The sequence below is a fragment of the Bufo bufo genome, chromosome 1 (genome assembly GCF_905171765.1).
Source record: "Bufo bufo chromosome 1, aBufBuf1.1, whole genome shotgun sequence".
NCBI classification, from domain to species: Eukaryota; Metazoa; Chordata; class Amphibia; order Anura; family Bufonidae; genus Bufo; species Bufo bufo.
This window is the reverse complement of record NC_053389.1, coordinates 292,105,782-292,132,965: the sequence shown is the minus strand read 5'-3', so window position 1 is coordinate 292,132,965 and position 27,184 is coordinate 292,105,782. Positions and strand designations below refer to the sequence as shown.

The window sequence follows — 27,184 nt, the reverse complement described above, 5'->3', positions numbered from 1 at the left end:
GCATTTAGTGTAGTAAATTCATTAAAGGGGTTGTCTCATGTCAGACGTTGGTGGCATATCGCTAGGAAGCAAAGATTAGAAATTTTAAATGATTCATCAAGGCACTGGTGCATGAAACGCACTAAGGATTTCATAATCTTTTTATAGGAAAATCTTATGACCTGGCATACTAGTGCCCACCTGACACACACATTTTATTCTCCTTATATAAGACACTAAATTACGAAGCTTGTGCTTTAAGCTGGAACCCAAAGGCCTTTCCTACGAAGATAGCGGCTTTGCAAAATAATCAGTTATTGTGTTCTTAGAGATTCGTTTTCACCTGTTGAATAAAATGAAAAATTTTACATTGATGTAAACATAATGGGTTTTTATTGTTAATGCACTGTTTAGGCTCATGCATATCCCTTAATATGTGCTGTCCGAGAGATCCTTTATGAAACCTTCCCTTCTGTTTCATAAAGCGTCTTTTGTTTTTTTTTTTCCTTCGGACTTCATATGTATGAAGTAGACTATCTCTGGACACATGGGTAAACTGATGAAGTCCTGCTGAATTCTGGATTCAAAATGTCACAAAATAGGGCTTTGCAACTTTTTTTTTGCTGATTTGCGTAAGTTTTGCTGCATTCTGCATTTTTCCACCACTCACTCCTGTTTTGACAACTTGTGTAGGTAGCCTGACAAGCTAATTTAAGCCAGATTTATCAACTGCAACTTTTAAAAAAAGTGTCAGGAATTCTCTCTAAAGGGATAGTATACAAAATGGTAACATATCCGGTCAGAAGTGTAAGGGTACTTTCACACTTGCGGCAGGACGGATCCGACAGGCTGTTCACCATGTTGGATCCGTCCTTCCGCTATTTCGCCGGACCGCCGCTCTGTCCCCATTGATTATAATAAGGACGGGGGCGGAGCTCCAGGCGCCGCACGGCGAAAGCCGCCGGACTAAAAAGTCCTGCATGTCCGACTTTTTAGTCTGGCGGCTTTCGCCGTGCACCGCTGTGCTGCGCCGGAGCTCCGCCCCGTCCCCATTATAGTCAATCGGGACGGAGCGGCGGCACGGCGAAATAGCAGAAGGACGGATCCGACATGGTGAACAGCCTGTCGGATCCGTCCTGCCGCAAGTGTGAAAGTAGCCTTAGACTGAAAGATGCACCAAATTTTGTCACACTGTGACTCATAAATTAGATCACAGAATCCTGCAAAAAAATAAAAAATTTCATACTGACTGTATAGCTCTGAACTCATAAGCCTTAGGCGTCTTGCACTGCATGCGGTTCGCGACCCCATTCGCTTGAATGGGGTCCGTGATCAGTTCGTTCTGCAAAAAGATAGGACAAGTTCTATCTTTTTGCGGAACAGAAGTATGGAACGGAACGGAACCCCACGAAAGCACTCCGTAGTGCTTCCGTTCCGCACCCCATCTCCGGATTTGCAGACCCATTCAAGGGAATGGGTCTGCATCCTTGATGCGGAATGCACGTGGCCGGTGTCCCTTGTTTTGCAGACCCGCCTTATGCGGCCCGCAATACGGCCGGGGGGGGACACACGGTCGTGTGCAAGAGGCCTTAAAGGGGTTTTCTGGTTTGCATCAACATTCTTAAAAATTATTTACAAAGGTAGCTGTCATTTTATAATGCATTTCTTTCATCATTAGGGTGCATAAGATTTTCTTGCAGAAAGTTTAGCAACCTAACTGGGGCTTGCATAAATTCTTGTGCTTGCTGCCCCATCCAAATGAAGGGAACAGATTTTTGTAGTGGAAGAGTGCACCCTTATTGCTCCTATGTTCCTGTCTGGAACTATATCTTTGTGTCTCTTTCCTATTTCCCATGATGTTATGTCCATGGGCTTAACAATGATAGACACTCCCCTATGTAACTAGCTGGTGGGAGAAGTTAAACTAGCTGAGCATTGTGGGGGGGCACTGATGGGGGAGTGTCTGTAACTAGCTGGGCATTGTTACACAGGAGATAATGGTTGGAATTCCACTGTAATGTAATATGGTCCTCCCAAGACTATACGAGTAACCATGGCACTCAAATAGATTTTTTTCTAAATGCTGTATTTTCACTTCCAGTTAATTGAATTGCACTGGCCAATGTTTCAGTCCATATCTGGACCTTGATCATGGCCAATTTGCCAGGAGAGAAGCATGAAGGCCGGGGGTCGCATAACTAGCTGGGCACTGTTGGTGGCGGCGATAGGGGAGTGTTGATGATACTGGTAACTCTGGGTTGGGAGGAGCTATAAACTAGCTGGGCGTTGGGGGTGGTGCTGGAGTTACGGCAGAGAAAGGAGAAGTGCATCATGGGTTTAGATGCATAGAGTGACAAAGTGCTGCATTCAGGATGGAAACAAACCAGAGTCATTTGTTTACATGGTGAAAATCGGTAAGGACTAAAGTACAAATTGAAAAAACAAGCATTGGGAAGATGTACTTGAGGTACACAACTAACATGAGCAAGCCATAGTAATTTCTCAAAACCCCTTTAAAGGGGTTGTCCGGGTTCAGAGCTGAACCTGGACATACCCTTATTTTCACCCAGGCAGCCCCCCTGAGGCTAGTATCGGAGCATCTCATGCTCCGATGCGCTCCCTTGCTCTGCTCTAAATTGCAGGGCAAGCGATTTTTTTATTTACAATAACACGCTGCCGGGCAGAGGCTTCCGCCCGACAGTGTGTTCGGTGACGTCACCTGCTCTGATGGGTGGGCTTTAGCGCTGCCCTAGCCGTCTTACTGTAGCCCCATGGAGAGCCCCTGTATTTCACCGGATCTCCAAAAAATGCCTTTGCCCTGCGCAATTCAGTGCAGGGCAAAGGAGAGCATCGGAGCATGCACTTCTCCAATGCTCCTGTCAGGGGGGCTGCCGGGGTGAAAATGGAGGTATGTCCGGGTTCAGCTCTGAACACGGACAACCCCTTTAAGTCTCCATGCACAGGGCTCTGCCATGTAACAAAAGCCCCTACAGCAAAGCTTCATCTTTTGATTTACATTTGTACATCATTTGAAAAACTTGACTACTTGGTGCCCAAAGGTTGTGTGTGTTGTTGCAATTCCATCCCATTCATCTCTCGAGCTGAGTTGTGATACCAGGCACAACACAGGAACAGGTCATATTTTTCTACTACAGAATAGGGACCCATAGCTGCACCACGAGCACTTACCCTAAATGAATTAATAATCCTCCATTGCATCCATTGACTCGTTAATGACTGTGGGAAAGAATAAATCTGCATTAGATAATAGTGATTATCCGCCGTAAACTGAAACCATTGAAAATCGTTTCAAATGGCCAATTCCTATATAAATTATTGAAAAGTCCCAACCTGAGGTAACTTCCAGCTTTTGCCAAGCTACACCTAGTACTGTGGCAGCGAACCTATGGCAGGTGCGCAGGGTCAACTGCTATGAGTGCTTCCATCAATACAGATGGAAGCACTCATTAGTGGAGCCGGTGGTCCTTTCATTAACTGCAGCTCATCATCCTATGCTCCTTCAGGCCCAGCCCAGCAGTGACGTCATGACCTCAGCCGGCGCTCCTCAGGAGCACGATGTACTGTCTCACATCACACTGCTTTGTAGGAGGAGTCGGGAATCAGCTGTGCGTTTCTTATCCTACACAACAGCGCAATTTCTGGCAGTTTCGTGCTGATGTTGTGGAGCGCTGACATCTGAGCATCGGAGGAACCAGGTGACTATTTACATTTTAGTTTTTTTTATATCCTCTGTAGGGCCACATAATCTCACATAATTACTGTAAGGGGGCACATCTGGACATAGCTACTGTGAAGGGGGCACAATGTGGATATTACTACTGTGTTCTGTCACTAAGGGGCAAGAATTACTATGTGGAGGCATTGAATGGATTCGGTGTGTATAATTATGTTTTGGGTGGAGTTATAGACTTGGCCTAGTCTGATAAAAAAAATTGGCGCATATGTTGTCCCTCTTTGTGTTTTTCAAAAGTTAGGAGGTATGTGGCTCCCCCGCATTCCAGCAATGATGGGTATGTGGGGAGGCCACTGGTGGAGTCATTATACCGTGTGAGGGGGCCACTGGGGGGGGGGGGTCATTATACTATGTGAGGGCCCGCCCCACATTTTATTATTCTGGTTAAATTGCTGTATTGGCACTTTGCGATAAATAAGTGGGTTTTGGGTTGCAGTTTGGGCACTTGGTCTCTAAAAGGTTTACCATCCTAGTATGTAGACGGATTGGAGAGCATTTGCTTAGTATCAACAATGAGGATGATACTCCAATTGCCCAACATGTAATGGAATGTCACCCGGGAGTGAAACAATGTATATCCTTTCAGGGTATAGCGTCGTGTACCTGCAGGCAGAGTGTCTGTCAGTCTCGACAAACAAATGGGGAGAACTGCACTCATGGCAACATAAGACTCTGCTCCTGAGGACATAACACTAACAGTGATATAGAAACGTGTTGAGCAGATGCAGGATTAGGCAGGGACAGTCCCGACATTTATGTAAACGGTGATGGAAATTAATAGGATGGGAGAAGCAGGTTACAGGGTAGAGCCTCAATAATATAGCTCTCACCTGCAGTGCTTCCACGCTATTCCGCCATTTGCATAAGTTTGCTAGTGCAATACACTGTTACAACCAATTCAACAGTTGTAACTTGGTGTATGACTGTTGTTACAAATTACTAAAATAAAAATAAGTGTATTCAGCGCACGTAGCAAGTATCTACAGTTTGTTTGGATAATTGGGCAGGAGAGTATAGAGATACACAATAAATCCTGATACATCCAGACAATACACACTGTTTCACTAAGTGTGGAGGTAGAGGCTGTACCCATACAATTGTGGTGTGAGCCATTCCTCCAGACTTAGCCTGATGAGTTCATCATGTGGTGGGTCGCCACTATTTTAATAAATACAACAATAAAGTTTTCGTTTAAGCGTTTATTCAGGCAGTAAAAATACCATCCTAGTATGTAGACCAGGGATCAGCAACCTTCGGTACTCCAGCTGCTGTGAAACTACAGCTCCCAGCATGCAGACTTACTCAGCTGCTCTTGTAACTCCCATATAAGAGAGAGAGGAGGATTCTGGGAGTTGTAGTTTCACAACAGCTGGAGTGCCAGAGGTTTCTGATCCCTGATGTAGACAGCTGTTAGGCCTGTGCCTTCCTTCTATGCCTGTCTTCTACATGTGCTTTCTTCAGGAATGACAAGGGTACAGTATTGTCTCTTTAGACAACTTGAGGCTGGTTTCACATGCCAAAATGGAGACTAAGTGCAATTGATATATAAGCCATACTTACCGCTGCAGTCAATCTTAACCCGAGCCCGGGTCCCTTCGACTTCAGTTCCATTTCTGTAGACACACCAGCAGTATCCTGTACTATGCCAGCACTGCATGGGTGTGAAGTCGCCGTTACTATCGCATTGAGGCACATAGGCACCAGGCAAGGAATGTCTTTTGGCTGTCAGTTGGCACAGGGTCATCACTGGGGCACCTTAGACATAAAGATGACTTATAGTTCGCAGGGAAGACATAAATCAATGACGTTATCAGTATAAAATCCAAGTAGTGCCTAAAATTTGTATTCTGTTCCCAAAACATGGCACATTTTGGGGATGCTTTATTAAAGGGAGTAGGTCACTTCCAAAATCATTTTCAAAGTAAGCATACCGCCACGTAGGGTACATGCCCTGAAACGTAACCATACCATTGTTGTGAAAATCCAGTCCTATAAGCCTGAGTAATGCTTTTTATTTGTATGCAAATATTCTTTGATTAATACTCCCCAGGGCTAGTAGTAGTGGCTATGGGAAGCCCTGCCAATAGATCACATAGTTTAAAATAAAAGGAGGTTTTCTCATGGTTATGTTTTAGCGCTCCTACCCTACATGGCAGTATATTTATTTGGATAGATGGTCGTACTATTGACTCTAAAATATGTATCTATGTGTCTATATATAGGATGGTGGATTGTTTCTGATTGGGAAGGGGGGGGTCCCAAACCTATGGACGGGGGTTGGGCTGATTGGACAACCTCTGTAAGTCATTTTCATAAAATATTATAACTATCCTTTATTATACACTAGACTTTACATAAGATCTATACAGACAAGACACAAGAGGAGGAGACAGTCCTGCCAAGGTAAGTCTACAGTGTCCTTCCAAAAACATACTGATATGGTAACCTGGCCTCCTTTGAATTGTAAGGTGGACAACTTAAAGAGGACCTTTCACTAGAATAAAAAAAGTAAACTAAGACATGGCGAGCGGCGCCCAGGGATCTCCCTGAGAGAAAAAAATAACTCTCAGGCTATGAGCTGAGCGCTGCGATTGGCCAGCGCTACAGCCTGGGAGAAGGAGACGCCGGCAGGCTCCACCCAGTTGAGCCGAACATATGAAGATACCGGAGCCTATACCGGGAGAACGGAGCGGCGCCCAGGGATAATAGTAAGTGCAGGGAGATCCCTAGGCGCTCTCCATGTCTGTATACTTAGTTTACATTTTTTATTCTAGTGAAAGGTCCTCTTTAAGCTCTGTTCACATCTGCATTGTGGCTTTTGTTTATAATGGAAGTCTCAATGCCCTGCCGGAACTATCACAAGATGGAAATCGGTGATACTCAACTGACCCCTGTGACTCATAATGAGGCCATTGGGCACCATCATATTGCCTGAAAAAAATAGCACCACATTGAACATGATGACATCCACATCAGAGGCTCTGATGGCCCCTGACACAATGTGAATTAAGCCTTAAATTCTCCCACAGGGGAAAGGATTGGTATGAGTAGATATACTTCAGTACACCACTTAAAAATATGACCTCGCTATTTACGATGTCACTACTAATATATTGCAGTTTGGTTTTTAGGTAAGATATGACATTGGCTCATCATTAGTGTTGATCGAGCACCAAAGTGCTCAGATGCTCTGGCCGAACACTTCGGGATGCTCGGGTGCTCTACTGAAGCACAATGGGAGACCCAAACATTAAACTAGTCACCCCCTGCTCTGAAGAGGAGAGGGTGTCTGATTTACAGAAAAAGGTTAGAAATTGATGGAAACACCACCAAAATGGTTTGGAAACTGCATGGGTAGGATGTCTAAATGCATCTTGGACTCCTATTACCTATGACATAGTCAGGTCCATAAATATTGGGACATTAACACAATTCTAACATTTTTGGCCCTATACACCACCACAATGGATTTGAAATTGAACAAACAAGATGTGCTTTAACTGCAGACTGTCAGCTTTAATTTGAGGGTATTTACATCCAAATCAGGTGAACGGTGTAGGAATTACAACAGTTTGCATATGTGCCTCCCACTTGTTAAGGGACCAAAAGTAATAGAACAAGTGGCTTCTCAGCTGTTCCATGGTTTGGTGTGTGTTATTCCCTCATTATCCCAATTACAATGAGCAGATAATAGGTCCAGAGTTAATTTCAAGTGTGCTATTTGCATTTGGAATCGGTTGCTGTCAACCCTCAAGATGAGATCCAAAGAGCTGTTACTATTGGTGAAGCAAGCCATCATTAGGCTGAAAAAAAAAAAAAAAACATTAGAGATAGCAAAAACATTAGGCGTGGTCAAAACAACTGTTTGGAACATTCTTAAAAAGAAGGAACGCATCGGTGAGCTCAGCAACACCAAAAGACCTGGAAGACCACGGAAAACAACTGTGGTGGATGACCGAAGAATTCTTTCCCTGGTGAAGTAAACACCCTTCACAACAGTTGGCCAGATCAAGAACTCTCTCCAGGAGGTAGGTGTATGTGTGTCAAAGTCAACAATCAAGAGAAGACTTCACCAGAGTGAATACAGAGGGTTCACCACAAGATGTAAACCATTGGTGAGCCTCAAAAACAGGAAGGCCAGATTAGAGTTTGCCTAACGACATCTAAAAAAAAAGCCTTCATACTTCTGGAACAACATCCTATGGACAGATGAGACCAATATCAACTTGTACCAGAGTGGTGAGAAGAGTATGGAGAAGGAAAGGAACTGCTCGTGGTCCTAAGCATACCACCTCATCAGTGAAGCATGGTGGTGGTAGTGTCATGGCGTGGGCATGTATGGCTGCCATTGGAACTGGTTGTCTTGTATTTATTGATGATGTGACTGCTGACAAAAGCAGCAGGATGAATTCTGAAGTGTTTCGGGCAATATCTGCTCAAATTCAGCCAAATGCTTCAGAACTCATTGGACGGCGCTTCACAGTGCAGATGGACAATGACCCAAAGCATACTGCAAAAGCAACCAAAGTTTTTTAAGCGAAAGAAGTGGAATGTTATGCAATGGCCAAGTCAATCACCTGACCTGAATCCAATTGAGCATGCATTTCACTTGCTGAAGACAAAACTGAAGGGAAAATGCCCCAAGAACAAGCAGGAACTGAAGACAGATGCAGTAGAGGCTTGGCAGAGCATCACCAGGGATGAAACCTAGCGTCTGCTGATGTCCAGACTTCAGGCTGTAATTGACTGCAAAGGATTTGCAACCAAGTATTAAAAAGTGAAAGTTTGATTTATGATTATTATTCTGTCCCGTTACTTTTGGTCCCTTAACAAGTGGGAGGCACATATGCAAACTGTTAATTCCTACATCGTTCACCTGATTTGGATGTAAATACCCTCAAATTAAAGCTGACAGTGTGCAGTTAAAGCACATCTTGTTCGTTTCATTTCAAATCCATTGTGGTGGTGTTTAGATCCAAAAATGTTAGAATTGTGTCGGTGTCCCAATATTTATGGACCTCACTGTACATTAGACAACCACACAAAGGCTATATGCCAAAAGCCGGGTATGTGCAAGCCAACACTCTATCCATGAGACAGATACAGTCTTGTGCACTAGGAGACATTCAAAACCAGATCTCATCGGACTGAGAGCCAGTAAGCCTCAAAGTTGCTTCATATCTGTTGGGTGGACCTGCACACCTAGATCATTATCATTAGGGTCACAAAAAGTTTTCTGATTGTCCTAACATAATATTCAATAACCTTTCTATACAGTTTTGTCATCTAAACTAATTTGCATAAACATGGGCATATGGGAAAGACATGCAAATGAGCAGAATCTGCCTTGTTTTTCAGCTGAAAAAATATTTGCATGGAAAATTTGCAATTACAATATTCGTGCTCTACACTACTCATGAACAGCGCCATCTATTGCATTCATAGTCTTGTCATAAGAATATTAAACCAATAACATATAAAGCATCATCAATCCTTACATAAAGACACACTACCATGAGACTACACAACAATAAATCCACATGAACTCCGAAATGAGACATTGTACACCTCCAGGAATACCTATAATAAAAAGAAAACTTTAAACCACATCACCTGTATAGAAGGGGCGAGGATTGGGGGGGAAGGGAAAGGATTATTGCACTGTTTATATGTGTTTTATCTTTGTTTTCACTGCACATATCTGTAAAAAAGGAATATGACCTGTCATTTGATCCAATATGTACCTCTGAATAAAAATTTGCAAATTATATCAAAACCTAATAAAAATTTATTTAAAAAAAAAAAAAGACTGAATCCAATAAATGACGCTGTTCATGAGTAGTGTTGTTCGCAAATATTCTAATCGCGAATTTTCCATGCAAATGGTGTTTCAGCTGAAAAACAAGTAGATTCAACTAATTTGCAGATGCCCATGATTATGCAAATGAGTTTACATGACAACTGTATAGAAAGGTTATTGAATATTATGTTAGGACAATCGGCAAACTTTTTGTCACCCTAATGATAACGATCTAGGTGGGCAGGTCCACCCAAGCCATCCAACAATTATGAAGCAACTTTGAGTCTTACTGGCTCTCAGTCAGATGAGATCTGGTTTTGAATGTCTCATAGTGCACAAGGCTGCCATTGTAAGGTATGCTGACTGTATCTGTATCATGGATAGATTGTTGGCTTGCACATACCCGGCTTTTGGCATATAGTCTTTGTGTGGTTGTCTATTGTATTTTATAGGTAATGGGAGTCCAAGATGTATCCAGACATCCTTCCCATGCTGTTTTCAAACCATTTTGGTGGTGTTTCCATCAATTTCTAACCTTTTTCTGTGAACCAGAAACATTCTCTTCTTCAGAGCAGGGGGTGCCTGGTTTAATGCTCGGGTCTCCAATTGATTTTCTTTGTGTTCAATTGTGCTCGAGCATACACAGTATTTGGCTGAACACAGTACTGCGATGGGCCGAGCATAGCAATGCTCGAGCCGAACTGCTGTTTGGCCGAGCATGCTCACTCAACACTACTAATCATATTCTGCTTCACTACAAAGGTTTCTACAATAGACATAGGAGGGAACATATATTCACCACTTGGGATTTCATCGATAAAACTCGGCATTGAGTCGGTTGTGTAATTGGTAGAGGCATAAACCAGGTTTCCACTTTCTTCAAACTCAGCAGGTAGGTTTCTCTCCTGCGGTACACTGGATCCTGAAGAAGAAATTGTGAATACTTTGAAATACATGAGACAGAAGCAGCGTGTAGTCCTCATGTTATAATGTATTAGTGGACATTCTGCCACCATTAATATGACATTTTTATCTGCCTTCTGAGAAGAGGACCCCTGGTTTATGCATCTATCAGTGTAGCCCACATCTAAACCAATGTAAAAAAAAAAAAAAAATTACCACCTAAATGTTGGGAACATATTTTTCTCACCGTGTGAAATATTTCTGAACAAATTCATGAACAGCCTAAGCAAAGTGGTGGGAAGGTATAATCAGGGCTCATGCATATGGCTGTTTTACTGCTCCGTACAAGCCAATTATTATACATAGAGTGTACAAAACACCGGTGTTTCTAAAAAAGGTTGGAGTAAGAATTGATGACAGGTGTCCAAAATGTATGGAAGAGGGGGCGGATTTGTTACATATGCTGTGGTCTTGCCCAGTAATTGGTAATTATTGGGAGGAGGTAAGAAATATGATTAATAGCAGAATGATATTGAGAATCCAAAAGGACCCAAAGGTGTGTGTATTGGGATACGTGTCTGAGATTGGAGGGAATGAATCGGTTAAGGTAGCTGTGGGGAGGTTGCTATATGTGGCCAGGAAACTGATTGCTATGAGGTGGATCCAGGGAAGTCCGCCTACACTGAGTGAGTTTGAACGGAAGGTGAATGACATGATGATACTTGAGAAAGGGGTGTATGTGAAGAGAGGATGTCCGCAAAAGTTTGATAAAATGTGGAGTGATTGGTTATCTCACACTCATGTGGTTATATAAGCTCGTCAAAATCAAGACTAGTTATAAGGGAGGGGGGCGTTAGGCAAGGTGGGGGGGAAGGGATTTGGGGGGGATTTAGATATGTATAATCCTTGGTTTCAAATATTTGTTTTAACATGTATACACATTATGTACTGTTATTGGATAAACTATGTGTCGTTATTGGTACGGTTACTGTTGTACTCTGACTCCACATGGTGGATAAAGTAAGAAAGAAAAAACAACGAATTGTTTGTTGTAACACTCTGTATTTATTTTTCAATAAAAACGACTTGATTTAAAGGGGTTATCCCACTTTGCGTTTTTATACTTACCTGCTGCCACCGCGCGTTCACTTCCTGGATTCTGGCTGGGGGCGGGCTTCATCTTGATTGAAGTCTTCTCCCGGCCGGGCCGCGCGCTGGACTGAACGCGCACGCTGCCGCGCATGCGCAATGTGACTTATTTCTGGCCAGTATAGTACAGAGCCGGCGTGCGCGTTCGCATCTCTGTACTATTCTGGCCGGGAAGAAGTCACAGTCGCGCATGCGCGGCAGCGTGCGCGTTCAGGACAGCGAGTGGCCCGGCCGGGAGAAAAGAAGAAGTCTTCTGGGCAAGCGCGACCATCGGGATTTTGCGGAAGAGCGGTGGTCGTAACCAGGGGAGACCGAGTCACAACAATGAGGTAAGTGGGGATGAATTTTCTCCTAATCGGTGGTAATTTGTTAATAAAGTATATTTACAAAAATGATCACTGTCAAATCATTAACAGATTTAACAGTGATCATTATGATGGGATAACCCCTTTAAAAAGCATAGAGATCAATCAATCCTTACTGCACCTCTGTAATCCTCTGGTTTTATGTAGATCCATACAGCAGTCCAGAAGGAGGAGAAAATTGTGTTCCATTGGATGCCAGGTTACGGAGATACTCTCAGAAGCACTGTTTCCATGAGAGAGTGCCTACAGAATATGGTGCTGTATGGAGACTACACTGGGAGTGGCTAGGGCAAAACTGTATGAACTCCATAGGGTATGTTCCCACAGCTCTGCTGCATGCAGTACTATCAGTAAGCGTACTTTCACACTTGCGTCAAAGTTTTGCGGTATTGAGTTCTGTCCTAGAGGCTCAATACCAGGAAAAAACTGATCAGTTTTATCCTAATGCATTCTGAATGGAGAGCAATCCGTTCAGGATGTCTTCAGTTCAGTCCTTTTACAATATTTGGACGGAGAAAAAAAACGCAGCATGCTGCATTTTTCTCTCCAGCCAAAAATCCTGAACACTTTTCCATAGGAATGTATTAGTGCCGGATCCGGCATTAAAATTGCCGCATTGATGGATCCGGTCTTCTGGCCTGCGCATGCGCAGACCTTTAAAATGTAAAAAAATATATATATACCGGATCCAGTATTGCAATGCACTTTTGAGACTGATCCACATTCAGATCAGTCTACAAATCGTTTCCGTTTGCATACAGATTGCCGCATCCGGCAGGCAGTTCCGGGGACGGAACTGCCTGCCGGAATCCAGCAACGCAAGTGTGAAAGTACCCTAACATACATACCTCATTATAGCACCTATTTTAAAAGCTGTTGGTACCTGTGGAAATATCGGCATTTGGTTCTGGAGTTGTCTCTGGAGCTTTGGAGCTCTGCACCAAGTAGAACAGATACCACTGCTGCATCCAACTGTCAAATAGCTGAAAGACAAAGATACATAATAATTCTTGTGTCTGCCTGATTTTATGTGCGTTTTTTTAATGAGCGACAAGCCTTATTCATGAATATTGAGTTAATACAATCCTTGGAAGGTACTGGTTCTTTTTGCTGAGATCCAGCTAGTATTGTAGGGACTCCTTACTAACCATGTTCCCTGGGGACGGAAAGAAAACTGTCTCTTGGCTTATTATGGACCACTGGACAAATGGAACAGATTTTCAGGCTATGGCACTAACCAAACATGCTGCAGTGGTCTGGGAGTGCCTGTTTATTGGGTAAGCTAGCAGTCTTGTCTATTGCCATTTTATGACCAACGGCTTGACCCAACAGGTCTAGTCCATGCCCAAACAGACAGGCTTTCTTTTTGCCAATTTGTCCTGCTTTAATCTTTTCTTAAAAAAAAAAAAAAAAAAAAAAAGCATCTGTAATGTTAAAGGGGTTCTACATTATGAAATTACATAGTGATCAGCTGTAGTCTGTGGTGAAACCTGGTAGTAAGAGTTCATTTGCCTGCCATGCCACCACAGGGAAAATGCAGATCAGAACGTCATCCAAAGTGAGAGACTCTGTTTGCAGCTTTACACTCTGGCCAAGAGACAAGGATCCTAAACAAAGGACCCCATTCTGTCACCTCAGAATTCCATATGAATATGCGGAAATGGATTTTTCTAAACAATGCGTCCTCTTTAAAGGGGTTCTCCGGGAATAAGGAAAATGGAAATACTTAAATATTACTTTTATGTAAATACCTTTCATTAGTTAGACTGGCTCATTTTGTCTAGGGAGCAATCCAAATGGCCGCTGCCCTAACAGTACACACAAAACCTGTCCTAGTCACACAGGAGCACAAGTTACTTCACAACACTGAGCTAAAGAGTTGCCTCATCCTCCTCATTGCTCTACTTGTCAGGGATTATGATCCTGAACATAGTAATAAGATCTTCAGATGAATCTTTGTAGGAATAGAGCCATGAAGAACAGAGAGGACGGACAGGACAGACTGTGGTAATGTATTACTGTGTTAATGTATTGCTGTGGTAATGAAGATTGTATACAAGTGCTGCTTATTAGCCACACACCACCCTCCTCTCTGTACTTCATGTCTCCTCATTAACTCCATTCCCACAGAGATTTAGCTGAAGATCACATTAAACTGTAATCAGGATCATAATCTCTGGCAAGCAGCTCTTTACCTCAGTGTTGTGTAGTAACTTGTGCTCCTGTGTGATTAGGACAGGTTTTGTATGTACTGTTAGGACAGCGGCCATTTTGACAAAATAAGCCTCCCTAGACAAAATAAGCCATTCTAACTAATAAAGGTATTTATATTAAAGTAATTAAGTATTTTCATTTTCTTAATTGCCACTTTAAGCATCCGATTTAGTCCTTATTAATTTGACAATCTAAAAGTGTGTGTACAGTTTGAACGCACCATCCATTCCTGATAGCTCAAAGTCTTTCTCAACTTTTTGAGGTTTTCTAGGATGGTTCCATTGAAAGATGGATAGTTTCTCAGAGGGTTTCCCATCTACAATCAACAAAAAGACATGTAAGACATAGTGTGAGAATTAAAAACAGCTAGTCACACTTTGACCATACCAAGCAGTTGACATCCAGTTCTACCCATTAAAAAACTATCGAAAAATATCCTCTAATGTACACTGTTCCTTAAGTTGTTATCTTATAAGTTCTTCAGTCAACAGCTCTTAGTGTTCATTTTTTGAAAAGCTGACCATTATGCCCAACATTATTACTCCTAAAAGTAGTTCCAAGGCATACTGAGACTTCTGTGTAGGAAATCATCCAAGTTATGTGGGAGCTTACTAGGCTTTTAAGAAGCCTTGTCAATGTGGAGTATCCCCCATGTTAGTTGTAATTGGTTCTAATCTAATTTATGACATTTCGTATAGGTTCTCATCTAATTTATGAAATTCAAAGCCACCATTATGTAACTCAACCTCAGGTAGATGATCCAAATTCTAATCCAGTTTATAGTTGCCTTCACTGCCTAGTGAAGTCAGTTCCCACCACCAGGCCACCACTCACCAGGAGCATGTATTGTACTGCATCTTCAACGTGGTTGCTGGCCATTGCCTTGTTCTCCAGTTTCTGTAGATAAAGATCCAAAATGATTCTAACATATACACAATAAGAAGTATCCTGATGTTCCTGAGCCCAATTGCAAAACCTGTATCTAAATCTTTCCCTCATCATGTTCAGTTTATAATCCATCACCAGTGCCCTCTTTGTAAGTCACTCCATTATTATTTTTTTAAGCTAGCTGGCTCTAAGAAGACATGCAGCTGTGCCATTTTCAGATTTTGAGAACCTGTTTACGTTTCATCTACTAGCAAGTTATTAGACAGCCTAGCAAGATTTAACAGTTTCTACTTTAGTAAAAATTCTTTATAAGTTCAGTATTTTTTATTCTTCTCATAATTACCTGTTGTGTTCCATCATCATCCCTAACTGCCAGAGGAATGTTGAAAGTTGACATTCTCAGCTTTTGTCGATTTTGGGAAGGAGCTGTAAAAAGATATATGGTAGACATAGAGTTATAAGAAAAGGCTTAGGCTACATGCACACGATCAGGATTCATGTGCGGAGAATCCGCACTGAAATCCGCAGGTGTTCGCAGGCAAATCCGTGCGGTCAATCCGCATTAATTGGTGCGGATTTGCATACGGATTTGCGTGCGGATTTGGTGCGGATTCGGTGCGGATTTTCCGCATGCGGATTTCACTAAGTGAATGAAGAAAATCCGGTCAGGAAAAAAAAAATTAATTGACATGTCGCGGATTTTAAAATCCGCACCGCAGGTCAAAATCCGCGCGGAAAAAATCCGCATCGTGTGCATTGAGAATTTCAAATTCTCATAGAATACAATGGACATGACCTACGGTGCGGATTTTCCGCACGCAAATCCGCGCTGAAAATCCGCACGCAATCCTGATCGTGTGCAGGGGGCCTTATGGTGAAGAGATGCAACGCACTCTAAACACCTGCTTAAGGACACCACTAAAAGCAACTTCGGAACCCACTGATTATTGTTATATAACATACTATACGTAATAAAGATAGGTAAAATAATTCTGTCTGCCTGCCTGCAGCCAAAACGAGAGGGAGTCTACTGTATACTGTCTATAAATTGAACTAATAAATCTGAGTCATTTGACACTTTGGCTCACTCTAGTGGTGGCTGGAGATTTCATTTGATCTTTATGCAGGTGATTTAGGGTTCTATATCAAGGGAAAAAATTATCTCTGACCACTATAAAGAAGTTATACAAATCAACAAAAAATTTCAACCTATTTTAATTAAGAAAGTGAAATGTTTGTCAGGGGTGGACACTTACTTCAAACCTAGTTTTTGTATTTGGCCACGATATGTGGCACGATACTACAGCAAGAGCCAACCATATCAGCCCAGCCTCACCTATCGGAGGGAGCAATATTCTGCAATCTTGCTGTTTTGATTATTTAAAGGGTCACTAACTTAAAAAAAAACCTCTTGATATGTCATAGAGACAAATTCAAGTTTAGATCGGTGGGAGTCTGAGCACTGACACCTCCATCAATCCATAGAACGAGGGTAGAAAAGTGCTGCATTAGATGGGCTCCATAGAAGTCCTCAGAAGTGAGGAGAGAGATATGCGCGCACTTCTCTCCCCTCATTCTAATTCTTAGTGTTTAAACCCCTTCTGATCTTTCTGGTTTTCTAAGGTTAGTGACCCTTTAAAGGCATAGTTTCATTTTCTTAGTATTATGTAGAATATATTAGAAAATTGTAGAACTAAGGGCTCTTTCACACTTGCGTTGTCCGGATCCGGCATGTACTCCACTTGCCGGAATTACACTCCGGATCCGGAAAAACGCAAGTGTACTGAAAGCATTTGAAGACGGAACCGTCTTCAAAATGCTTTCAGTATTACTATGGCACCCAGGACGCTATTAAAGTCCTGGTTGCCATAGTAGGAGCGGGGAGCGGGGGAGCGGTATACTTACAGTCCGTGCGGCTCCCGGGGCGCTCCAGAGTGACGTCAGAGCGCCCCATGCGCATGGATGACGTGTCCAATGCAATCACATAATCCATGCGCTTGGGGCGCCCTGACGTCACTCTGGAGCGCCCCAGGAGCCGCACGGACGGTAAGTATGCTGCTCCCCCGCTCCCCACTACACTTTACCATGGCTGCCAGGACTTTAGCGTCCCGGCAGCCATGGTAACCATTCAGAAAAAGCTAAATGTCTGCTCCGGCAATGCGCCGAAACGACGTTTAGCTTAAGGCCAAATCCAGATCAATGCCTTTCAATGGGCATTAATTCCGGATCCGGCATTGCGGCAAGTGTTCCGGATTTTTGGCCGGAGCAAAAAGCGCAGCATGCTGCGGTATTTTCTCCGGCCAAAAAACGTTCCGTTCCGGAACTGAAGACATCCTGATGCATCCTGAACGGATTTCACTCCATTCAGAATGCATGGGGATAATCCTGATCAGGATTCTTCCGGCATAGAGCCCCGACGACGGAACTCTATGCCGGAAGACAAGAACGCAGGTGTGAAAGAGCCCTAACAATGCCACAATATATTATTATAGGGATTGTTCCTGATGGCTGAAAAGGAATCCCTACAAGGTTTGCTACAATGATTACTACTTACGTGATCCAGGAAGCTTGTCTATCATTTCTTTCAGCTTCATATCCCTTGTCGTGGTGTCCAACTCATTGATCTTGCCCTGCTGCTGTGTGATGAAGTAGACGGACACTGCTTGTCCAGCTATGAGAAGTGCAACAAAGATGGAGAGCGCAGGCACAACGTTTCTTTTGTTACATGTTATAGTACTGGAGAGAAAAGGAATTGAGAAGAATTTTAAATACCAGGTCACACACAGAGGAATAACAACAGCACTTTATTGTGACAGCTTTAGATAACCCTAGGATGTAGCCTGGTGCTCCGCATCATAACTGCTGGTGCTCAGAAACCTCCTCAGCTTCCAAAAAACCATCTAGTATGAAACCGTAAAAACGATACAGGGAGAAGGGGGATGCAGCTGCGGTCTATCTGCCTCAGTCAACTAGTATTAGTGGGATAGAGGAGCTGTTGGGCGTTATCTGATTGATCAGGTTACACAGTTCAGCTTCTACATCTCATAATAAGAACAGTCTACTCACTCAGTGGACACGACAGGAAAAAAGGAACAATTACAGAAATCCGTGAACAAAAAGGGCAAAAGCTGCATAAAGGAGCAGCCTTTTTTGGCTTTTTTGCTAATAATTGGCGCTTTTAAAAATATAAAATTGCAGTTTCAGCCAACACCACCAGGTGTCACTGTACAAAAATCTTCATCCTGAGATACTGCACATTGTATAGTTGAGAATTTTCCATATTATATTACTATTCCTTTGTATTTATATTATGCATATTTATGTAGAAAAGACTAATGTTGTAATGGTCCTTAGTCTGACTACACACCTCCCAAGTGTCCCTCTTTTGGAGGGACAGTCCCTACTTTTGACCCAAGTCCCTCTTTGCTCCTTAAATGTTCCTTTTTTATCTGAGGTATAGATTTTCATTATTACATGTAAAATATTGATCCAGAAAGTGTTTGTCTGGTCCCTCTCTGTATATTAGAGGTCGCCTTGTATATTATTTCATTATTTGATGCAATTAGTATTTTAGAAATGTCTATATTCAGAAAAATGTGTGCGCTATTGTGTAAAAGAAAACAATTGAAGTATATAAATATGCAAGAAAAATGGATATTTCACACAATGAACCCAAAGTGTCCCTCTTTGACAATCCATAAAGTTGGTAGGTAGGTGACCATAAATTTGCTACTGATCGGCAGCAATTACAAAACCACTGTATACTGGAAACAAGGAAAATCTGCCTAGCGGTGGCCTGCTACAATCATACGATAGCAGTAAAACTGACAGATTAGGTCCAGATGTGTTCAGGGAAACTCGCACCATTTTGCAAGCAAGTTCAGTCAGTTTTGTCTGCGATTGCGTTCAGTTTTTTCTGCGTGGGTGCAATGCGTTTTGATGCGTTTTTCACGCGCGTGATAAAAAACTGCAGGTTTACAAACAACATCTCTTAGCAACCATCAGTGAAAAACGCATTGCATCCGGACTTGCTTGCGGCTGCAATGCGTTTTTCACTGAAGCCCCATTCACTTCTATGGGGCCAGGTCTGCGTGAAAAACGCAGTATATAGAACATGCTGCGTGTTTCACGCAACGCAGAACTGATGCGTGAAAAAAAACGGTCATGTACAGAGACCCATTGAAATGAATGGATCAGGATTCAGTGCGGGTGCTATGTGTTCACGTCATGCATTGCACGCAGGCGGAAAACTCGCTCATGTGAAAGGGGCGTTAGACATTGAGTTTCTTTATGTGTGTATTAGGAATGAGGGATGGTTCAAGTGGTTATCATGCTCATTAAAGAAGCACTCCCGCAAAATAGTTTTATTCTTTGACCTGTTAGAAAGGTACATGATGTGAAGTAAATTTTCTTACCAGAGACTGTATTTGTGAGTGATCCCCTCCCTTCTGATCCTTAGCTATGTCATGTGACCAGCACAATGACTTTGTTTTCATAGCGGTAAGCAAGTAGTTAAGATGACCTTGTTGCCCATAGCAACCAATCACTGTGCAGTTTTCATCTTTCCGGGATAGGATAAACAATGAAAGCTGAACACTGGTTGGTATTGTTTTTTTTTCGACAAAATTAATAAATGAGGTCCTATAACAATAATTTTTTTGTCATAAGTGCCAAAGGATACAGTGCTCATTTTAGGCTACTTTCACACTAGCGTTTTAGTTTTCCGGTATGGAGATTCGTCATGGGGGCTCAATACCGGAAAAGAATGCTTCCGTTTTTTCCCCATTCATTGTCAATGGGGACAAAACTGAACTGAACAGAACGGAGTGCTCCAAAATGCATCCTGTTCCGTTTAGTTGCGTTCCCATACTGGAGAGCAAACCGCAACATGTTGTAGTTTGCTTTCCGTCCTGGGGTGCGGAGAATGACCCCCAATGCAAGTCAATGGGGACGGATCCATTTTCTCTGCCGCAATAGAAAACGGATCAGTCCTCCATTTGACTTTCAATGGAGTTCATGATGGATCCGTCTTGGCAATGTTAAAGATAATACAACCGGATCCCTTCATAACGGATGCAGATGGTTGTATTATCAGTAACGGAAGCATTTTTGCTCAACCCTGACGGATCCAGCAAAAACGCTAGTGTGAAAGTAGCCTAAGCTAAACTCATCAATTTACACTAAGCTACATGACTAGCATACTAGCTGAACTGCACAATAGTGCTCTTCACTGTAAAATATAGTCACAATAAATGAATTTATAAATGTATAGCATTTTCTTTGAATATGATATACAAGCTGTTTACTGCCTGGATATTATGTAGTATGTTATATTATTATACTCGTGCAACACAGCAGCTAAGAAAAAACATCTACCCAGCAACTGCTGATGTCACTCCTACTAACCAATCAGGAGGATGGTTCCTTTTATTATTCACACTTTCATATACAAAGTATTATGCAAAACATATTTGCCCCTGGGTGTGTTGGGGGTTTGGACACCTCATCTTGTATCCTGAGCTCCTATCACATAGGCCAGGGATGGCCAACCTGCGGCTCTCCAGCTGTTGTAAAACTACAATTCCCACCATGCCTTGCTGTAGGCTGATAGTTGTAGACAGCATGCTGGGAGTTGTAGTTTTGCAACAGCTGGAGAAACATAGAAACATAGAATGTGTCGGCAGATAAGAACCATTTGGCCCATCTAGTCTGCCCAATATACTGAGTACTATGGATAGCCCCTGGCCCTATCTTATATGAAGGATGGCCTTATGCCTATCCCATGCACGCTTAAACCCCTTCACTGTATTTGCAGCTACCACTTCTGCAGGAAGGCTATTCCATGCATCCACTACTCTCTCAGTAAAGTAATACTTCCTGATATTACTTTTAAACCTTTGCCCCTCTAATTTAAAACTATGTCCTCTTGTAGCAGTTTTTCTTCTTTTAAATATTCTCTCCTCTTTTACCTTGTTGATTCCCTTTATGTATTTAAAAGTTTCTATCATATCCCCTCTGTCTCGTCTTTCTTCCAAGCTATACATGTTAAGGTCCTTTAATCTTTCCTGGTAAGTTTTGTCCTGCAATCCATGTACTAGTTTAGTAGCTCTTCTCTGAACTCTCTCCAAAGTATCAATATCCTTCTGGAGATATGGTCTCCAGTACTGCGCACAATACCCCAAATGCGGTATCACTAGTGCTCTGTAGAGCGGCATGAGCACCTCCCTCTTTCTACTGGTAATACCTCTCCCTATAAACCCAAGCATTCTGCTAGCATTTCCTGCTGCCCTATGACATTGTCTGCCTACCTTTAAGTCTTCTGAAATAATGACCCCTAAATCCCTTTCCTCAGATACTGAAGTTAGGACTGTATCACTGATTTTATATTCTGCTCTTGGGTTTTTACGCCCGAGGTGCATTATCTTGCACTTATCAACATTAAATTTTAGTTGACAGATTTTTGACCATTCCTCTAGTTTTCCTAAATCCTTTTCCATTTGGTGTATTCCTCCAGGAACATCAACCCTGTTACAAATCTTTGTGTCATCAGCAAAAAGACACACCTTACCATCGAGGCCTTCTGCAATTTCGCTGATAAAGATATTAAACAATATGGGTCCCAGAACAGATCCCTGAGGTACCCCACTGGTAACAAGACCATGGTCTGAATATACTCCATTGACTACAACCCTCTGTTGTCTGTCCCTCAGCCACTGCCTAATCCATTCAACAATATGGGAGTCCAAGCCCAAAGACTGCAATTTATTGATAAGCCTTCTATGTGGGACAGTATAAAAAGCCTTACTAAAGTCTAGATAAGCGATGTCTACTGCACCTCCTCCATCTATTATTTTACTCACCCAATCAAAAAAATCTATAAGATTAGTTTGACATGATCTCCCTGAAGTAAACCCATGCTGTTTTTCATCTTTCAATCCATGGGATTTTAGATGTTCCACAATCCTCTCCTTAAAGGGATTCTGTCACCAGTTTCTTACCCCCCCATTTAAAAATATGGTTATGTTCATGGAGCACTAGCGATTCCTAATGTGGTCTTATAACCGAAATCCGTAGGCTCATTTTGTCTAAAAAACGTTATAACTAACCTGTCATTCATCTCACAAATGTGCCCAAGGGGATGATCATGTCTTCCAGATGCCGCCCGTACCCGCCGCCGTTTGTGCCCAGCTCCTCCTTTGCTGTCATCAGCGCCGCCTCAGAATCCTTTGCTACGCCTCCGGCTCTCCCTCACTCCCCCCTCCTTCTTCTCTAACATCCCGCGCGTGCGCACAGGCCTGTGCCTGATGCGCCCGTGCGGACTTCTCCGTTCGGCTTCATGGAGCGAAGTGCGCATGCGCCGGCAAGTGGTTGAGCGAAGTGACGGCGCATGCGCACTTCGCTCCATGAAGCCGAACGGAGAAGTCCGCACGGGCGCATCAGGCACAGGCCTGTGCGCACGCGCGGGATGTTAGAGAAGAAGGAGGGGGGAGTGAGGGAGAGCCGGAGGCGTAGCAAAGGATTCTGAGGCGGCGCTGATGACAGCAAAGGAGGAGCTGGGCACAAACGGCGGCGGGTACGGGCGGCATCTGGAAGACATGATCATCCCCTTGGGCACATTTGTGAGATGAATGACAGGTTAGTTATAAAGTTTTTTAGACAAAATGAGCCTACGGATTTCGGTTATAAGACCACATTAGGAATCGCTAGTGCTCCATGAACATAACCATATTTTTAAATGGGGGGGTAAGAAACTGGTGACAGAATCCCTTTAAGTATGGTTTCCATTAATTTCCCCACTATTGATGTCAGGCTTACTGGCCTATAGTTGCCCGATTCCTACCTACTACCTTTCTTGTGAATGGGCACATTTGCAAATTTCCAATCTTCTGGGACGACTCCTGTTGCCAGTGATTGGTTAAATAAATCTGTTAATGGTTTTGCTAGTTCATCGCTGAGCTCTTTTAATAGCTTTGGGTGTATCCCATCAGGCCCCTGTGACTTATTTGTATTAATTTTAGACAGCTGACTTAGAACCTCTTCCTCTGTAAAGACACATGCATCAAAATAATCATTAGTCTTCTTTCCTAACTGAGAGACGCAGGTTGGCCATCCCTCAAATAGGCTTTTGGGGACCCCACATTTTGAAGCATTCAGGTCAAGTTCAGTATAACTGCTGTGATTGACACCCGATTGTTAGCCTTGAAACTGTTTTAAAATATAATATTTATTGCAATGCCAAAGCACTGAGGAATTACTGTATAAGAAATTCTCTCTACACCCAGAGAAAGTGTTCGCCTTTTACAGGGACCCTAAATCGAATTTCTGACAGGAAGTCCCGATAAAATGCTGCCCTCCATGTTCACATATTGTATATGTTCAATATTTACATGTGAGATTTGCATTATTTGTATTGTTATCTCGTCTAATACATTGCAGATTTTTTGCTTTATGGCTTTTTTTACAATTTGAAAAAGAAGAAAAAACTTCAGTCTATGAGAAGCCACGCTGAGTAAGACAATACGCAGTTCATCTCCTATCCTCCCAGGTCTATGAACAACGATGAACAGGTTTCAATATGCCTCTGCCTAGCAACGAGTGACATTACACAATCCTAAGCATTTGATTGGTTAGTCAATATTTTCACATGCCAGTTATGCTAATAAGATCCTGTGATCATGTAACATATCGTTCTTCGCAGCATGATGAGATCTATATGATTATAATGTCCAGATAATACACAGCAACATGTAGTGGACACAGTGATTTTTTATATATATATATATATATATATATATATATAAATAAAATGTGGACAATACAGTTACCTATTTTTGGGGAACAGTAATATCTGACCTGGCAGAACAGATGTAGCCACATTTTTTAAGCAATGGTGCAGTGTAACTTTTATTATAGCACTGCAATACACAGTAACATGTACTGGACACAGTGTTTTTATATATATATATATATATATATATATATATATCACTGCCTCTGTGTATATATATATATATATATATATATCACTGCCTCTGTATATATATATATATATATATAGATATATATATTTATATATACAGTATATATATATATATATATATATATATATATCTATATATACAGAGGCAGTGATATATATATATATATATATATATATCACTGCCTCTGTTCACAAAGTTCAGCCATGTTTCTGATCTGGAGCAAATTCAAGGCATTCAATTGCCCCTACTTCTTATTCCTTGTAACAGTATAGAACAGCAAGGCAAGACAATTAGAGCTGGAGATGTTGCTGACTTCCACTGTATCATGTTTTATATCTGGCGTCATTGCCTTTGACGCTTATGAAATTACAAACCTTGAAATTGGAAGTTTGTTCTTGGAATAGTATCTAAAAACATCCAGATAACATATATAGATGATACGGGTGCCAAAATACACCAGTTTAGACAGCGCACACTGTAGCTGATGCAGTTTATTGAAGATCTGGTACTATTACGTTTCAGACAAAGCCCTTTATCAAGCCAAAGAGTATGTGCAGAGAGGAGAACCTTGATTTGAGTACCAGTCCAGCAAGCCTAAGTTTTTGGGACTGATGACCGTTTCCATCAGTCCCATAGACATGGAGTAGAGCGGGATCTGTGGGGATCCTAGCAGTGGAGCCCCCGGCTATCAGACATCACTTATGTCTACTGTGGGAAAACCCCTTAAGTAACGATCTTGGAATGGAGATATTAAAATATTGCACAAGTAGTAATAAACTAACAAGTTGATTCTGATTTTAAAAAAGGTCTGCTTTTTTTCCCCTGCAAACATCGTGCCACCCCCATCCATGGGTTGCATGTGGTCATGCAACTGATCCTAATTTAAAGGGGTTCTGCACTTTGTTTAAACTGATGGATAGATCATCAGCTTCTGATCGGCGGGGGTCCGACACCCGGGACCCCCGCCAATCAGCTGTTTGAGAAGGCAGCGGCACTCCAGCAGCGCCGCGGCCTTCTCACTGTTTACCGCTGGCCCAGTGATGTCACGACTAGTATCACTGGTCTGTTCACTTGAATAGAGCTTAGCCCCGCCCAGTCAAGTTGATACTAGTCGTTACATCACTGGGCCAGCGGTAAACAGTGAGAAGGCCGCTGCCTTCTCAAACAGCTGATCGGCGGGGGTCCCGGATGTCGGACCCTTGGCGATCAGAAGCTGATGATCTATCCAGAGGATAGATCATCAGTTTAAACAAAGTGCAGAACCCCTTTAAGTAAATGGGACAGAGTTGCAGTACCAGGCATAGCCCATGTACAAGGGGGCAGATGCTGTTATTCTGTTAATGGGCAGCTCACAGAGCTTGTACTGATGGACATTTATATTGAAACACTGTGTCATGACCTGAGTGCTTATGTAATTTTGTTCATTGTTCTGGTCATGATACCACCTTTGTGAACACTCAATTTACAAAAGCCAGTGGAGCAGATAGTTATTGCCCTCTTGGCCTTGTGATGCAGTTAATAGACTAAGGGTATGACCACACAGCATGGTCATGGCTACGACATGGCTGTACTGCTGTCGAGATTGTGTGACCGTAAGGGACGCAGTGGCCTCTAATTAAATTAATGAAGACCACACTGTTTAGTCAGTCTGCATTGCTAATGGTTATGCGGCACCTTCAATACTGCATGGCCGTTAACAGTACAGACCAACTAAATGGTGCTGTCTTCATTAATTTAATTGGAGCATACTGCGCCTGTACAGTACTTGACTGCATTGTGACCGTGACACAACCGCGCTGTGTAGTTGTACCCTAAAGTAGAGGGGCTGCATGAAGCTCACATGCCCATCTAGGTTCTAATAAGAGCAATTACCGAAAAGATGGTGTTATACTCTCAATGGGAATCGATATCAATCCATAAAAGACAGCTCTAGGACCTAAATTAGTACTAAAGCCGCTCCCCAGTACTCACCCCACATGTACAGCCATCACTCTGCTGTAACCAGGATAAGACCGGGGACTGGTTTCTTGAGATCATCTTGGGTGGTTGTCAAGCTCCTATACCTTTGCCAATGTGAACCTGTAAGTCTGACTGCCACCCTATTGTTACAATACCCCTGTAACTATTTATATATAAACCCTCTCCAGCTCACCATGCCAACTATATATATAATATACCAAAAAATATAACAGAATTTCTCTGCAGTGAGCCCTTGACTGTGCTACAGTCAGTATACAGCTCCAGGCTTCTTGTGAGAGTGCCAAATACCAACATAGCAGGCAAGGGACTTGCAAGCCACTATGGGGTCCCTAGAAAACTTTGGAATGGAGCCCGAATCCACTCTGACTAACTTCAGCAGCAAGTGAGAACATGGCTCCATAAGGTTATCATTATATTGGGCTCCTCTCAATCTCTTGCATGATTCCATGCTTTCCTTGGTCTTCTAGCCATCTGCAAGCAATTTTTCACTGCCTTCATCCAAGTGTCCCCCTAATTCCCTTCACCTCCGAATGGAGATGGACCTCTTTGTCTTATGGGGACTATAAAAGCCATGTCCTGAGCTCACTGCTGAAGGTGATCGTGATGGAGTGCAGTCCACTACAAGTTTTGCTTTGCTGCCCAAAGCAGCGTGATTTTCAGGGTTTTGGGAAAAGCTAGGCTTTAATATTTATGAAAAAAAGCAAATTTAAAATAGGAATTCAGTAACTTTCATAATTGGGAATGTGGGACGTCATGGTTTCTGCAGACAGTGTACAACACAGGCTTACAGTACATACACCTGCACAACAGTGACGTGTCTATGAAAAGTACTTTATCAGGACTTATGGATCTCTATCTATCTATCTAACTCATATCTATCTGTGGTATCTGTCTCATACCTATCTATCCATCAATCAATCAATCTATCCATGTCTGCAATATGTGTCTCATATCTACCCAGCCATATATGTCATATATACATATAAAATGCAGCTTTATACCGTGTTTCTGTACTGCCAACTGTAATCGAATTCTCTGCTGGCATCTCCTCCTGCACCAGGTTCTGGGTCTCCTCGGCCATCTTCTGAGTCTGGTCTGCTCCTCTCTGCGCTCCTGTTGTCTGTGATGCACTTAGATGGTTGGTTGCACTGGTTAATATGTAGGAACTGAA

The 27,184-nt window shown here is 42.5% G+C and overlaps 1 protein-coding gene across 3 annotated transcripts; it reads right to left on the bottom strand.

Annotated features, from left to right (window-relative positions):
* Positions 1-108: 108 nt before the first annotated feature.
* On the bottom strand, positions 109-27,184 carry CD74 (CD74 molecule). Of its 3 annotated transcripts, XM_040440628.1 has the most exons (10): positions 27,015-27,184; positions 17,607-17,788; positions 15,396-15,478; positions 14,999-15,061; positions 14,385-14,480; positions 12,834-12,933; positions 10,333-10,455; positions 5,294-5,488; positions 3,169-3,216; positions 109-322 (listed from the first exon to the last, which is right to left on the bottom strand). In XM_040440628.1, exons 1-9 carry the CDS (start codon positions 27,092-27,094, stop codon positions 3,179-3,181), a joined length of 960 nt encoding a protein of 319 aa, XP_040296562.1. In that variant the 5' UTR covers positions 27,095-27,184; the 3' UTR covers positions 109-322; positions 3,169-3,178. The 3 variants fall into 3 exon arrangements, with proteins under 3 accessions (XP_040296562.1, XP_040296570.1, XP_040296578.1); XM_040440636.1 differs by lacking the exon at positions 3,169-3,216; XM_040440644.1 differs by lacking the exon at positions 10,333-10,455.